Source organism: Chroicocephalus ridibundus, chromosome 7 (assembly GCF_963924245.1).
Source record: "Chroicocephalus ridibundus chromosome 7, bChrRid1.1, whole genome shotgun sequence".
NCBI lineage: Eukaryota > Metazoa > Chordata > Aves > Charadriiformes > Laridae > Chroicocephalus > Chroicocephalus ridibundus.
The window spans coordinates 10,114,785-10,131,274 of record NC_086290.1 but is presented as its reverse complement, the minus strand read 5'-3'; the positions used below and the strand labels follow the sequence as shown (position 1 = coordinate 10,131,274).

Genomic DNA, 16,490 nt, shown 5'->3' with positions numbered 1-16,490 from the left:
TTCAAAGAAGGAAAAAATTGCATTCAGATTTCCTTCAAAGAAGGAAATTTGCATTGAGTGCTACTTGCAGACTTTCTCTAGTCAGCTTTGATATTAGGAGACATTATTTATGTCTACAAACCTTGCCCTGTATAAAAATGACAGTTTTCTTTCTTCCTAATTTGTAAATTGAATCATTTGACTTCGGCACCAAGATAAGCTGTTTGTGAATTCAAGCTGTGCCGTATTTGCATACCATGCACTTCAAAACAAATAACTTGAATGGACATTTCAATTTGTGTTTTACGATTTTCATTGAAATTGCTTTAAGTGTCAAGCAAAATTGCCTAGGTAGGGTAAGCAGTGGACTTACATGTAGACTAAATGATGATTTGCTCAGTATAACATCCAACTTCATACTTACCTGTTACACACACAGTAACCTGGAAACTTCACCATGGAATATGAAAACATTAGATCTACTGCTGTGTCTAGGAGGTAGCGATTTTGACTAAGATATAAATCTGGGGTTTGTGAAGATCCAGTTATTGCCCATAGAAAATAAAGCAGAGTCCAGGTTATAATTTACTGTAACGAGTCACTTTCTTTCTACACTAGATTGAAATCCAGGGCAGATGGACACTGTCTTTGCTTTCCAACTCTGGTGTGAAAGCGAAAGAAGCCGGAGAGGTATGGAAAAAGCTCCATCGGCTATTCCTGGCTTTCTGTCGCAGGCTGTGTATGTTGCGGGGACCATTTCGTCTCATACCTGGGGACAAATCAAAACGAAAGAGGCAATTCTGCTAAGGGATGACTTGGTTCCTCCTGCTGCTTACGCTGATGGTTGTCAGGCTTAACCACCAGATCAGGCTCTCCCCACTCGGTTTTAGTGTGGAGGAGCAGGGACGTCTCATGCCACGGCTACTCGTGGGAAGGTGATTTTTTGGGAACTGTCTCCGAGATGCTTTGACACTATGAACATGACAATCCTGCTAAACAGAAACAACTGAGTTAATTTTGGCTGCCAGGAAAATGATGACAGCTATTTGTCAAAATAAAGGGCAGTATCGGGAGGTAACTTCTAAGTGGAGTTTTCAAAGAAAGGAGGGCAGTGCTTTGAGGTGGTTATTTTCCCTTAAATCAATAAGCTTCAATGTGTACCATGTCTTTACTGCAGATTTAAGGTCTTTTTGCATAATCGTTACATTAATTTTTGATCTACAGAATTAAAGATATTTTTAATGCCCACAGTTTGGTGACTGGAGCTGTGCAGGCGAGGCACTGAATTCTGAGTATAGATACGTGTTACGCAAAGCACGATACAAACCTACAGCAAGCAGAATCTGTCTTAATTCTCCGTTTCAGCTGGTTGTAAGGGAGGAGCTAAGAGTTTATCTGGATATTACCTCAGTATTGCTGGATCTCTTTGTTTAAAGAGAAAGATCTTGCCCTGAATTCGTTTGGTGTTACCAGGCTTGTAAAATAACATTTATAGGACTTGTAACAGAGCTTCTTTTCTCTTTTTATTTGACAGAGCCTGCTTAGAGCTTTAATTTGCATTTCAATAAATGTAGTTATTTTGATCCGCTGCTGAATAAACTCCTGTAAAGTAAGTCTGCTCTTTGTTTCAGAAGCTGAGACGGTCTTTGAACTTAAGGCATACACTTACCTTTCAGATCATGACAGCTTCCTTTAAACGTAGTTCCGCAAGTGCACTTGTAAAATATCTGCTGAGAGTGAAATCAGTGACATACACCTAATCCAAGCATGACAAAATCCAATCTTTTTGTTACAGCATATCAAAACGAATGGAGCACTGCACCAAGTCACTACTCATCTGAATAAAAGAAAATCTTTGAAGGCAAGTTAAAGTGTGACCAATATTTCATTTTTTTTTTAAGGTTTCTTCCCTTCTTCCTCTTTATTTCTTGAAAAATCTGATTACTGAAGTGTGACCTTAGTGTGTAGGCTCCCGAACCAAACAGCATTTTATGGGGGAGAAATGTATGACACGCAAAAGCATTTTTCTGTGTGACAAAGTAGGACGTTGCATTTTTTATTCTCTGGAGACAACTATGGTACAGGTATACCCAGCCATATAGGACATGGCAAAACTGCTCAGATCTGTTTAGAAACATAAAATTACTTGCATGAGAGAAAGGGTATTACTACTTTTAGGTCCCGCTTGGTATAGCTGCTGGTACTCATGCAAAACAGACAGCTGGAGAATGGGGCCGGTACACCCACCGGCTTTGCTAAATTAGGCATGTAAGTAGGGCGCACGTACAAGGCGATATACAAATCTTACTCGTTTCGGTGGTGGGTGACATACTCTTAGGATAGTCTTTTCTCTAAAAAAATTTATGAACACAAGCATGTTTATTCATGCGGTGTCTACACAGCCCTGGCTGCCGCCTATGCCGGCTCAGCCAGCTGGCATCAGAGCTGCTCCGGCTGTGGTCCCTGGGGCTCGAGGCGGGCGCTGCCTCTTCAGCCAGCTCTTCAGGTGGGGCTGGTGGCCACATCGCACGCAGCAGCGTCTCGCCAGAATCTGCTGCTCATACCTGGTGTCTTGGTGAATGAGTGGACTAGATGATGAGGCGCTGCTCGCAGGGGTTTGTGTATTCTCAGGGATGATCCCTTCATGGTTTGGTTTTGTTTTTTTTTTTTTTCATCAGTCTTCACGTAGGAATTGTTCAGGAATTCTCACGTAAAACAGCTATTTAGACAGAGAGACTGAAGGATGGTGGAAAGATCAGGAACTCCTGGGTACAATAATAAATTACTGAAGAGCTTTCATCGTGGAAGCTGTAGGATGGATGTGGGTCTCTTGGAGAGAGGAGTGTTTTCTGTTCACATTCATCTTCCAAAGCCTTTGGATTTCTGCACTATCTGTAGATTCCAACAGCACAACAAACTGAGCCCTTAATTTCAGTATAGCTGCAGGATGCGGCAATGCCTTTCTGCTAAGCAAGAGTCTCCATGAGCAGATTCAGTGTCAGGAGATAAAATTAAAGCTAGTAGTCCACTGTGTACAAGCAGAGATCACTGGTGTACTCCAATCTTGCAACTTGTATTTGGGGAAATAAATGACTCTACATCTAAGCACTGCCAAATGATGTTTCTGTAGAATAGCTGATTTTATATTTTTTTTCTATTTGGCTATTCAGGACACTGTATAATTTATCTTAGTTCACTTGGGAGTTGTATTTTCCGTATCTTTTTTGGTCCATCTTGAAGCCAAGGATCACAACACAGCAATAACGTAAGAGCTAAACTAATGCTTGAAGTGCCAGAAAGAGGAATGCTCGCAGGCCTGATTTTACTGTTTCCTCTTTTTTCAATTAAAATAAAGTTGCAAGTTTTAATAATGAGAGTAATTAATCACAGAAATGAAGTACCAAGGGAGGTAGAAAATTATCCACAGTTCCAACTATTTTTTAATCAAGGTTGATGACTATCCAGCAGCGATGCTCCCATAGCACCCGGTTACTGGGTTTGGCACACAAATGCGTGGGGAAAAGGCTGTGCGGGCGGCCAGGGGATGGCGGTACCTCTGCTGGCTTTAAGTGAGAAGCAGCATCCACCAGGCCGGGCCATAACCCCAGGTAACGTATTTCTTCCCCTCACACTAAACTCGGATTCCATGTGATTAAAATCCAGGATTTTAAATCCTGAATATGTATTGCTGCTCTTCTAAACACAGACGTGCACAGAGCCAGTGTGGGAAGCCGATTCTTCTCAACCTGCGCTGTAATGAAATGAAAGCTCCGCTTGCTTCTTGTCGCCTCTGGGTGAGCATGAAGCCAGGCTGCTTGCAGTGGAAGCCTGTCATTCTGTAACAGCTCCCTGCTGTCACAGATGCTCGGCTGGGCAGAGCACTGAGCTACTTATTGTCTTGAGAACGTCTCACAGTAGAATTATAGAGGTTCAGATTCACCTCTTGAGGAAGCTGAATTCATCGTTGAGGAGGGGCTGCATTGTATGCTACGTCAGTAGCCCCGCTACCAGTTCAAAAGCGAGCTGAAGATTGCCCAGCTGCAGCATTTGCGGCAATACCAGTGGAAGTGTACAACTACGCTGCACCGCTCAGTACTCTTTCAGCTTTATGGTGTTTTCTGAAGTTCCAGATGCTGAGCCACAGTAAAATGTACCTTCAAAATCTCTGTAGCTTCTTGGAAGGGTTCCTGCACCAGAACCGGAGCCTGGGGTTCCTCCAGTCAGCTGGCACTTGCCGTTGGAACAAGTATCTCTGCTGCTGCTGCGGGCACAGACTGTCGCCTGCCTTAACTGCAGGATCGCCGGGTGCTGGTAACTGCGTGTCTGACCAGGCAGGTGGGTGCAGGCACTAACATTTGGCCAAAGCATGATTATTGGAAGCCTCAGAGGTGGCCACACGTAGGAGATTTGTATGCTCTTCAATAACCGGCTTAAGACAATCTCTTTGTTTTCTCCTTCCACATCATCTGTTTAGACTTTAAGGTTTTTAGAACAGCGGTGATCTTAGATGAAAAATTCATCAATGGTTCTGAATAAGGCCTGCAGGTCTTAGTAACTTTTAGACTCTTACATACGTGTTTTCATTCCAGTTTAATTAAGCCTCCAAACACTAGTTTGCAGTGTAGCTATTCCATATGGAGGCAAATTGAGATTCACAAGGGAAATTTAAGTTGGCATTTGAAAGTCTGAGACACTATCTAACAACTTTTTTAAATTCTAGGTTATCAAAATTTCTTAATTCCCATTGAAAGTGAGAGGCATCCCCTGCAGGTACATAAGATATACAGATGCCTGTGGCTGCAGACACAGCAGGTTGCACTGGAATTTCGCAGTACTGCAGGGTGTGAAGTACAGCCTGATCTCACCATGAGGCCAGGCGCTTCCCTTAAGGAACTGGAGGAACGTGCACTTTGACAGCATTTGTTAAAATCACTTATTTAGAAAGGAGCTGGAACTTGCCTCGGTCCAAGTTGCCCATGTACCTGACATTAAGCACAAATTGACATCAGCAGATACACGAATCACATTAAGCTACACTGCAATAAACTCTGCTTTACACTTACGCAAGTAAAGGCTGCATCCTTTTTCTGTTTTTCAGAATACAAGGTACTCGATAATTCCTCTCCGACATGGCCGTTGAGTACGTCAGTCCCCAGCTGCCAGTGCCTGTGAGAGACTGCCAGGGAGCCAAGGCTTTGGTAGGACGTGCACCGTCAGCGCTCGCGTCGATGCGATGCCCGTTAGCTGGGTACCAGTCAGAGACGAGGCTGAGCGTGATGCCCTGCACTGGCCTCCAGATGCCAGTGGTGTATATTGCTGGGCCTGTAATTTGTAACTTTTAGTCATTCTGTGCAGTTTGGTGGCGTTTGCCTGCGGATATGCTTTGAATCAAAAGGTTGCTTCAGTAGCAGAAAACACAAAATTGGCAGAGAAAGGCAGTGTAGAAGGTTAAACCTCAGCTTCAAAAGGAGCTGTGATGGTGCCCAGCCCCATCAGAGCTACAGTGTTTTGCCCTTACGGTACCTAAAGAAGCTTTAGGAGGAGATGGGAGAGGGTGCTGGGACTCTGTCTCGGTAAAAAGCTGCCACACTAAAAATACTCAAAGATACTACCAGTATCCCTCCCTCAGGGAAGGGGAGGAAGTAAAACCCACTAGAGGAACAAATATATATAGAGAGAGACTGGACAGTATGTATAGAAATACTTATCTTTTAATTTATTTAAGTATATATTACGGGGACAGGAGTGTTTGTTAGATGTTGGAAAAACAATTTAAGGCTTGGTTTTGAGTCACTTTGGGGTATTTGGAGTCACTTAGACCTGATGGCATCAATACCTTCCTTACAGTAGAAGAAAGCTGATGCAAGCTGGCAAATTGTGGAATTCACTCAGGTAGGGCGATGAGCAAAACATTTCTGATGCAAGGACCCCAGGCAGCGCAGTGCAGGTACTCACCTGCCTCTGACAAGCAGACACGTTGCTGCCAGCAAACCCGGTGATTGAATACAGCATGTTTGGTGTTTGTAACACAAATACATGCTTAGTTTTATGGCAGCATAAAATAATGCTGCGTACAGTCCCCCTGCCCTGGGAGGTATCAGGTGTCTACCCTGAGCTCACCTGGGTTTCAGAAAAGAGGAGAGCCCGGAGAGCCTGAGCCCTGCAGAGTAAGAGGATAAAATGCCAGGTGAAACCTCTGCGCTAGATCCTCCTCCTGCGTGAGCAGGTGTAAGCATATTACCAGTAGCTCTAAATGATTGTACACTTGGTTCTAAAATGTCACTTAACCCCAGGGGACACAACTAGCCTGTATTTCACCAAGACTTCCCGTGCTGCTTGTTAGAGAACATGCAGCTCTTCAGTCATACTAGGGTGTGGTTTTGAGCTGTGTAGACATCCATTTTCATTTCACATCAATGCAACAACTGATTGAATACAGCATGTTTATTCCCTCCTTTCCAAATAAATCTCAAAAATGAAGCCAGCAGCCTGCCCGTACAAACATTTCAGTATTGCTCCATTAGCAGTTTCCACCAGTGCCTTTGCTAACGATGAGCGAGCTACAGAATGGCACCTGTAGCTGGTTAGATGAGATCAGTCCGGTTAGATTTGATAGTCATGGTATTAGCCAGTGCTTTGCTTGCAGACCTTAACACGTGTTGATTCAAAGAGCAGACAGGAGGTATTCACTGCTTCGAGCTTCTTTGCCAAACCCTGGAGCAGCATATATGTATTTCCAAGGGGGAACTGTAAACTGTCAGTAGATTTATATTCAAACATCTTCCATCTTCTTCATTGCTCCTAAATCCTCTTAAGTAGCTCTTGCGCATGAAAACTGTACATATCGCAGGCATGTGTCTCTCAAGAAATCTCTGTAGTATGCAAGAAAGGAATCATTTTCACCCCTTTTATCTCTGCTTTACAAAAAGGTTCTTGAAGGCATTGTTGTAATTTTTGTTAAATGCTGTATAAATGAGAGGATTAAAGAAAGAATTGGAGTAGCCAAGCCAAAGAAAGATGCTCTTCCAGATGGGTGGGATGTTGCAGGAACAGAGAGGACTTATTAATTCTGTGACGAAGAAAGGGATCCAGCACAGTACAAAAACTCCAATTAAGATGCCAACCATCAGAGCTGCCTTTTTCTCTTTCTGTTCTCTCCATGTTTCTCCATCTGTCTGGAAAGCGATAGCTGCATGACGAGCTGTAAACACCATCTGTGGTTCATGCGAAGCTTCCTTCACCTCAAAACAAAAGCAAACATGGATTTTTACCAAGACAGTTTGTTTGAGTGAAGTATTACTTTTAAATGACAGCACGACATCTGTGCACCTACGACAAAAGGCCCCAACTCCATTCCTTACATGCTAAAAGAAAGAAAATGCCCCAGAGTGCCAAAATTACTAGACTTCTCATTATGTTGGAAAAGCTCCTGAGTGTGACTGAAAAACAAAGCTAAATAAAGAGTAAATGATGCCGTGTGTGTTGTGGGCATTCTTTTTCAGTTTATTTTATTGGATGCCTTGATACCTCGTAGGAAATCAGGTTGTTGAGGAAGGCTAACAAAGGCACGTGCCTTCTGCCTGTCCCTAAAGTAGACTCCCCTACACTGCCACATGACCGTTAGGTTTTCTCAGGCCTGCATCGTAAATTAATTTCATTCCATTGCAGACGCTTTGTGTCATCTCCCTAAGGTGTAAGGGAGGGACCTGCAACAAATGCCTGGTCTTTGACTAGAACATAAAGCTATTTTCTTCAGACTAACTGCCTGGATGCAGAGCTCAAAATCCCATCCCTGGTGGGTACAGGAACTTGGCACTACCACTTGTTCTGCAGAAGGGACAGAGAATACCCCAAAAACCTCTGCTAAATCTACAGGAATATTTTCCCATGAGACCCATATTTAACAAAAGAATGGAATTTCAATTAAAATAAAGTTTTAAGAAATGGGTCTGCTTTTTGGAAAATGCCAATACTTCATCACCACCACCACTTCCCCCCCCCAAATCTTAAATGCCTGAAATAAAATTGAATACTTTGGAAATATTTCAGTGGAAAGTAAACCCATCAAGGAGAGTCTCTTATGAAAGACAGAACTTAGGTGCCTTCTGCTTTTCCTTGGCAGAGGCTATCTCATCACAGGCACTTCGCCCTCCTGGAGAGGGACAGAGCCATGTATCGCACCAGCTGCAACCTGGTCACAGTGCCAACACAGTATATGACAATGGGAGCATAAGGATGCACCCGAAGTGACGTACCCTCAGGCACTGTGCCACCATTGTGAATTACCTTATAAAATTCTCTGGTAGTAATCAAAGAAAAGCTTTGCTGGACAAGCAGCATTTTCTGGTCCTCATTTTCTCTTTTCTGTCACCTGTCCTCCTTTATTTCCCTCAGATCTACTTGTTATTCTCACCAGAAGTACTCCGTTGCCAGAGAAAAACACCATTTCAATCAGCCTTCAGTAAAAACTCCAGCTTCAACAGAAGTTACACAAGAGAGGGGAAAACGTCAGCTACTCCAGTGAGTACAGCACAGAGCCCCAGATGGCAGCGAGACTGTGGCAAACAGGTTCTGGGCACAAGTTATTAATGTGCTTAGGGTCTATCCAGAAGAAGATACTCCCTTGTGATTTTAATATGAAGATTAAAGTATCTGCGAGTTTAAGGTTCTTCTAGGTGCTACAGTTAAGAAGACAACGCAATAAAATAAACAGTTTAAGGATGCAACCTGAGGCTCTAAAATTTCCCTAAATGGTAAATCACAGGCACTGCAAGACTTTGACACCACTCCAAAGATGAGTTGTTGTTGAATTAGCTACATATTCCACATGCGAGTGCCACCTTTGTGCAAGCTTTGTAATAGATGGAGGGCCTCTATTTAATATGAGCACAGCAACTCGGAGAGGGAAGCACTGGCAATGGCTAGACAATCACTCTTCGAGATGGATATCCTTGTCTTCCCCCTCAGACATGAGACATGGCTGCAGAATGTAAGAGCAGCAGATTATGGGCACAGGCAAATAATGGAGGAAAATGAAAATCACATCTGTCCTGACAATTAAAATAGGACACCCCTCATGTAGCAAGGATCACACCATTTGTCTGCAGAAGGAGTTGCTCTGCACATCCTTAATCACACTCTGCAAAAAGGGATGAATGTATGACATGAGGACAAATTTGTGACAAGCAACCCTGAAAGATTACGTCTTAGCCCTGAGGAATAGCTACATAAGTATGCCTCTTGGGAAGAGCCATACAAAGGACTTTGTCACTAGCATCGGGCATAGTTTGGTACTATATTTAACCTTCAACTCTCACTCAAAAGATAGAGCTTGCAGTGTGCCATCATCAAATCAGAGCCTTTTCTTTTCAGTACTTCAGGTTTTAGAAGGCTTGTGACTGAACTGCAGAATTTACTAGTAGCAACTCTTTTATCACTTAATTTCATATGGTGAGAAAAAGTTATTTAAATTATTTTGATAAAAGTCCTCAGGTATTTTCCCTAATGAAGCATGCATTTATAGCCTGGTCAAGCTCCTTCTGAAATCACAGGAGTTTCCACAACTCTACTGGTTGTTAGATCAGGCCTCTGAATACAAAAGAGCAAGTGAAAATAGATCATGGTATTTTTTCGTATATTACAGGACAGCAGTTGTCTTCCTATCTACATAATTTCTACTTTCTCTGTTGTCATAGCTGTTTTTTCAATTATTTTTTGACTAGTTCTGCCTGGGGCTTCTGAATGATGTTGTAATAACAGTAATAATAATAATAAAAGCGCAAATAGCAGTCTGGTGCTTTAGGAAAAATAATGGGATCTCTCATGGAACCTTTCATTAAGTAAACTGTATAAATATCCCTGGCAGACTGGAGATATTTTCCTTCAATTTTCCATAAGAAATCCTTTGAAAAGGATACACAAAATGTTCTTGAAAAGGTAAGTAGTATCCTGCTCAGGAAGGTCCTTCAGCCTGTGCCTTCAACAGGACTCAGACAAGCATTTAACCTTGGGAGCTGTATGAAAGCTCAGCTTTCCGTAATCATCAGTGTCTAATGCTCACCCTGTAAATTGCTTCCAGCTGACCAGCTGCACACGCTGTGAATGACCCTCACTCAGTTGGCGCTCCATCAGGCTCGTCCACCACGACACCAGCCTCTCGGGCATTCCCGGCGTGGGGTACCGTTCCAAGTGCCAGCCCCCGGCATGAGCGCTGCCACTTGGCAGACCTGTGATCCACTGGCCAGCTGCTCCTGGCCTGCACCGTCACAAAAGGAGCCAGACTTTACACAGGGCTTCTAGCAAGGCCCGGTGCTCAGTGCTCCTGTGCTCAATCACCCTGTAAACACATCAGCTTTGCAGTTCTGTGCTCCCTCCCTGCTTGGTCACCATACACACCTGCTACAGGACTGCCAGCATCTCATCCTTGCTGTGGGGCCCGATTCATCAGGGCACAAGTCCACTAGATTTTTGAAGTTAAAAATTGATTTAATCTGAAGTCCTGTTCATATCAGAAAATATGTATCAGAGCATCTTGCAAAGATGGGAAAGTCCAACCTTTCATTATAACTTCAATTTTTTTTATTTTATTGCTCTCTATATGATTTGCTGCAGACCTGACTCATCTCCCTGGCCTGGCTGGTGCAAGATTATCCTTGCTACAACTATCAGCCCCCAGGACTATGTTGTCAAGGCTGTTTGTTATAAGCCAACCCACACAAAGTACATGGAAAGTAAATTAGTCCACTGCAGGCAAACACTGTTGCAGTACACAGTGCTGGCGGGGGAACCATGCTACAGGATCCCCCCCTTATGCAGGACTGGGGTAATCCACGGCAATTTGGCATTGTCTGAACAAGAGCACAGGCCAAGAAGATAATGTAGCTCCTTTCCAGCGTTGTCACTTGTGATCTTCCTGAACTAAACACAGCTCTGACTATACCAAATCTGCAGCTTCCAGTGCCAATCCTGGAGCCTTTGCATGACTCCAATTTCTAACCTAAGTCACAATACCTGACTGTTATCCCTGTACCACGTGGAAGAAAGGACAAGCCCAACATAAAACCTTTCCCCCCATTTTGGGCCTACTGATGAGCACTAATGAACAGGTTCTGATGGGGGAAAAGATGGTCACAGACTGTAAATTAAAGCAGGCCATGAAGACGTCCAAGTTCATACTGGGGACATCTCTCATATGTGAGTACCTCTGCACGGTGTCGCACGCTGTTCTCACTCAGTGGCTAGCAGCACGCTATGCACTGGGCACGGATTTCCTTCCCTCCGTTCAGGCTCTGCTCCAGGAGCAGTAGGGAAAAAAGATAGTATGATAGGACTGCTACTCCAGGTCCAGAATTAGGTTCTAAATTCATTAAATCAGCTATTTCGAGGACAACAGGCTCTGCAAAGTGCAGAGACAACCTCTTCCCAGTGAGAGTGTCATGAAGAGAGTGAAACGAAGGAAAAGAGCTCTCAAGCACAAATTCTTCTACAGACACAAAGGAGTTTGGTTTCAGAATTCATTCCTCTGTACATTGATCAGCAGTAACAGTTCAATGCCACTTCTGCTGTTTGTCTATTCCCAGTACATTGCTACTACTGAATACCTGTATGCTCCCAATTCCTGTGCTCCTGGCGGCATTATAAAAAACATGCCACCACAGAGCTTCTGATGAAATCCCTTGATTTAAGATGTTCCTTAGAGCTTTAGTGATTGCTATTACTCGTCCTTCATGGCAGGTACTCTGTGTGTGTTTGTACTATACCTCCAGGGTCTGCAATAACTTCTGATTTAAACAACAGTAAAGATGATAAACATCAATGAAATCTGGCTTACTATCACAAATTCAGAGTTTTGCCTATTACAGTGTGATTCAGCAACGAAAAAGATCATTGCTGCCTCAGTGAAGCTTTGGCATACTTCTTGGTCTTTGAACAAGAACACGAGAAACTGAAATGCACAATGAAGGATCAAAACATAGGAATGTCTACACTTTCTTGGATGCTCCACCAATATGACATACAGTACATTTGACAGGGAGAAGAACACCTGCTTTCTTTCACAGGATTTTCTTCTGTAGACAGGAATAGCTCTGCATTTCTCCCAGGAAATCACTAGGCACTCCACTTTGCTTCCTGCCTCGTCTTTCTCCTGTCTGACATCTGCTGCCACTCTTCTGGACAGCTGCACTTTGTTTCCTGACCCATCTCTTCTACTTGCACAGTCAGAGGCAGAAATAAAAAATAGAAGGCCTGTGACTCCTGCAGAGAAAATGAGAATCTGTTTTCTCTCCCATGTTGACCTGACTGGTTTCGTGGGTTGGAAAGGCTGAACAGGCCAAGGCACAAACCAACACTGCACCACTGGGGCTCTGGAGCCTGACACTATCTAAGTAGTGGGAAGGACTCTCGCGAAACTGATAAGGTTTGGATCAGGCTTAATTACTCATATATTATACACAGTACTTTGAGAGGGGAGGAAAAAAAGTCAAAACCAACTAAAAAACCAACCATCAACAGAACTTGATTTCTAACACCTCACATCGAAATTTAATCCTGACCCTGCAATTGCCACATGTAAGTAAGCCTGACAATCAGATTCTGCCATCCTTGTTCTTGCTGGCAAAAGCTGTGCTACAAGTGACTTCATTGATTTAAAAGGGCACTATCCAGCAGTATCTGCTGTTTTTCAAGCAGTCTCATTTCTTTCAGTTGGACTATTTACAAAGAGAATTACTACCTACTGTCAACAAGGTATAAGAGAGTATAGCTGTCAGTGTCAGTGATGGTATGTCACTAGTGTTTTTTATGAGGGTCATTCACGTCAGTATTGACTGTAGAATTCACTTTTTAAAGTGTTTCATAATTAGCAAACAAATAATGATAAAAGCACCAGCCTAATTTAGGGTCCCAGTTCTGCATTTTTATTGTTTCAAGGGAAGGTAAGAAACAAGCTCTCATTAAAACTACAAACACCTCAGGCAATGAGATCAGATAAAATTCGTAAGTCTCAGTCTCTTAACTTAGAAAGAAAACTAAGAAGAAATGCATCCTGAATGCCACCAGCTCCCTTGATACACAAGTTCATTTAATATACACACGCGCAGCTGGGCATGATGATGTAAAAGGTGATGAGTGAAGGTGTGGGTGTATATCACAAAAGTCTTTTTACTTAAGTCAGCAAATGAAGCTGCTGGGACAATGGGTAAGGTTGCCACTAGATACCAATTGCAGATTCAAGAATCACTGTTATAAAAGGAGAAGTTATTATGTCAATCCCTGCCAATATAAGAAAGATTAAGAACTACTGGCTTGAGCATTTGCTGGTATTGCAGTTAACAGCTATAATAGCAACCCCTCCAAAATGGGTATTCAGCTCATGCTGGCAGGAGCTCTTTTGTCAGTATAGCCTAAACTAGCTTCCAGACAGTGCATCAGCAAAAAAGCACTTACCTGCCAGCCTAGCTGTGCCCACGCAAGGGCTTTTGCAGACAGAATGATGACAATTAGGAGCCAGACTATTTTGTGTTAAAACTGACATACCAACAACGGGCTAAAACTGAAGCAGCAATGCCTCCGCTTTATTTAGCTTCCCAGAATTTTAGATTCCAAACAACTAGTCCTGTATGAGAGTGCATGTAAAAGATAAAGCATACAAATATGCAGTTAGCTTTCATGCTTGGAAAGATTATACATAACTCCAAGCAATGCATTCATCATACTTATAACAACTTGGAAAGAAATTTGGTGCAAACAAGGGAATGAAGGCCATAGGAAAAAAAAATGCCACTAGAGGAGCCATTCTCATCTTTTCTAACACATTTTCTGCTTTTGCATAGAAGACAGCTTCATAAATCAATTTATATTAAAAACATCTTCAAGACATTAGGATCCAAATATGCAAGTCTGACCACATATAATTGCCAGTGCTGTCGTCTCTTGCTAGAATCAGGGGACACAACTTACAGACTTTAATTCATGACCATAATAACGCTTCCCACCATGACTCCAAATCAAAGTTAGAGGGATTTAGCAGACACAAAAACAGGTCTGCACAATTAGCCCCGACTGAACAGAAATGTTCCATGTCTCTTTAGATATCTCTAACATCCACACAGCTCGTCTTTCGTTATTGGGAAGGGACTGAACTCAGCAAGTACTACATGCAATCACAAAAATGTACTATAAAGAATCAGCTCCTCCACAGTTAGGAGCGAAAGTAAGGGTATGTGACAGAAAGCAAAGGGAGTTTACAGAGAGCACTACCGAGCAGCTTGGCGACACAGCACGGCTGACAATACTGTCATGCAGAGACCCTGACTTAACGGGACACTATGGGCTGACCCCAGCCCTTCCGCGGGGACACAGCTTTTCTGTCAGCTAGTTGTATCCCCAAAATGAATGAGACCTCCCACCTGACAAGGGCTTGCAGGATTACTGGCAACGTTTGGGATAAGGAGGAGGAGGAGGATGTGGTTTTTAAGACAGCTGGTAATTTTAAAATAGTAACAATTCATTGTGCATAGCTTCAGTACTATGCAGTGAGCAGTATGTTTCCAGTATTCAAGGCAATATAGCCCAAGCACATAAACAAAGTGTATAATTTACTTGTTAAAATCTATTCAGACACTGATAGATCCCACACAAAGTCCGTGCTGGCAGGTAATTGTATACTCTGTATACAACCTAGGGATCTGTTTATGTCTTTGTTTACCCGAGCAACACTGTAAAAAAATAAAGAGAAAAAAACCCCAAGGAATCTTAAATTCAGACTAAAGAGATGATTTTTAAATGGCTCTCCAGACTGGCAGTGAATGCACCTGTCACTTACTTTTATAGCCCACTTAAGAAAAGAATGAGAATTAAACTCTTCTCCAAGAGTGTCACTTTTTGACTGGCTAATTACTGCTCATGCCTGGTCTGTAACAGAGCGAAATTCTCACGAGAGCCCCAGCGCACGTCTCAGTCTTCTCACTATGCCAAAACCACCGATGCCGGTGTGGTGGCTGGCAGCAGAGGAAAAGCAGGAGCACAGGCGCCTGGGGGAGGCAGTGGGGGCTCTTCTCCCTGTCCCCCACCCTTACCTGAGCAGCCTCAGGCAGGGGCATCACAGCGTTCCTCCTGCGGCCCCCCATGCGGAACTTGGCTGCCTTGTAGATCTTCCAGTAGACGAAGAGCACCACGCAGAGGGGCAGGTAGAAAGCCCCGCCGGTGGAGACGATGGTGTAGGAGGGCTCTTGGCTGACCTGGCAGCGCTCCTGCTCAGGGCTGTAGGTCTCCCCCCAGCCGAAGAGGGGGGCGAGGGAGATGGCGGCGGAGAGCGCCCAGGTGAGAGCGATCATGACGTTGGAGATACGGCGGCGGGTGAGCAGCGTGTACTCCAGGTGGCGGGTGATGGACCAGTAGCGGTCCAGGGCAATGGCGGTGACGTTCCAGATGCTGGCCGTGCAGCACAGCACATCGAAGCAGACCCACACGAGGCACAGCTCCCGGCCCAGCCGCCACCGCCGCCCGGCTGACAGCTCCTTCACCAAGCTCAGCGGCATCACCAGGGCTGCCACCAGCACATCCGACACCGCCGTGGAGGCCACGAGGTTGTGGGGCACCCGGTGGAAAGCCTTCACTCGCAGGATGGTCGCCAGCACCAGCAGGTTCCAGAGGAAGGTGGCCACGGTCAGGAGCACCAGCAGGGTCAGGATGAGGATGGTGAAGATGGAGAAGGGCTCCCGGCCCCTCCACGTGCTGCCACCGACCAGCGCAGAGGCAGCCGAGGAGGCGTTGGCATCCACGTTGGCCGACGAGGTGTTGGCACCCATGTTGGCCTGACACTGGCCCCGTGGGGTGCAGGGGCTCAGGGTCTCCGCCATGCCCGGGACCGGGGCTGAGCCCCTCACTACTCCCGCACACCAGCACTCTCCCCCCTCCCGGCCCCGATGCCGGCGAGCGGGAGCCCACGCCGGGCTTCCCTCAGCGTCTGGCCGCCATCGCAGCCCGCGCCCCCCTCGCGGCGCCGCCACCCACCCGCCGCCGCCGCCCACCGCTTCTCACGCCCATAACCGGGCGGCTGCGGCGGCGAACAGGCACGGCGGCGAGGGGCAGGCACGGGGGGGCGGCACCGTCGCTCCCGCCCCGCCCCGGTGGCCGCCTCGGGGGCGGTGGCGGAACCCCTCCGCGTCCGCCGGCCCGCTCCGATGTGGAAAGACGCCGCCTCCGCCGCCTTTTCCTCAGGGTGTCCCTGAGGCGGCGGGAGACCTTCTTCCCCTTACGGCCCCCCTGAGGCTGCGGGACCCCCACTTCTCCTCACGGCCCCCGTGAGGCGGTGGGACACCCCATTCCCCTCACGGCTGTCCCGAGGCGGCGGGACCCCTTCTTCTCCTCACGCCCCCGTGAGGCGGCTGGACGCCGGCTTCCCCTCACGGCCACCCTGAGGAGGCAGGACACCCCTTTCTCCTCATGGCCCCTGCCCCCCATGTTCCCCTTAGCGCTCCCGCCGGAGCGTCGCCTTGCCTCGCCTCAGG

At 45.5% G+C, this 16,490-nt stretch overlaps 1 protein-coding gene across 2 annotated transcripts; it reads right to left on the bottom strand.

Moving 5' to 3' along the window:
• Positions 1 to 4,493: 4,493 nt before the first annotated feature.
• LOC134518884 (5-hydroxytryptamine receptor 5A-like) lies at positions 4,494 to 16,044 on the bottom strand. Of its 2 annotated transcripts, XM_063342219.1 has the most exons (3): positions 16,011 to 16,029; positions 15,057 to 15,973; positions 4,494 to 7,220 (listed from the first exon to the last, which is right to left on the bottom strand). In XM_063342219.1, exons 1-3 carry the CDS (start codon positions 16,024 to 16,026, stop codon positions 6,888 to 6,890), a joined length of 1,266 nt encoding a protein of 421 aa, XP_063198289.1. In that variant the 5' UTR covers positions 16,027 to 16,029; the 3' UTR covers positions 4,494 to 6,887. The 2 variants fall into 2 exon arrangements, with proteins under 2 accessions (XP_063198289.1, XP_063198291.1); XM_063342221.1 differs by having other exon boundaries at positions 15,057 to 16,044.
• Positions 16,045 to 16,490: the final 446 nt, after the last annotated feature.

Bases quoted from the DNA above. Each gene is read 5' to 3' on its own strand.
- LOC134518884 (XM_063342219.1), bottom strand. The intron at 7,221-15,056 runs GTAAGGGTGGGG...TTTTGTTTTGAG, and splicing joins CCCTGCCTGAGGCTGCTCAG to GTGAAGGAAGCTTCGCATGA.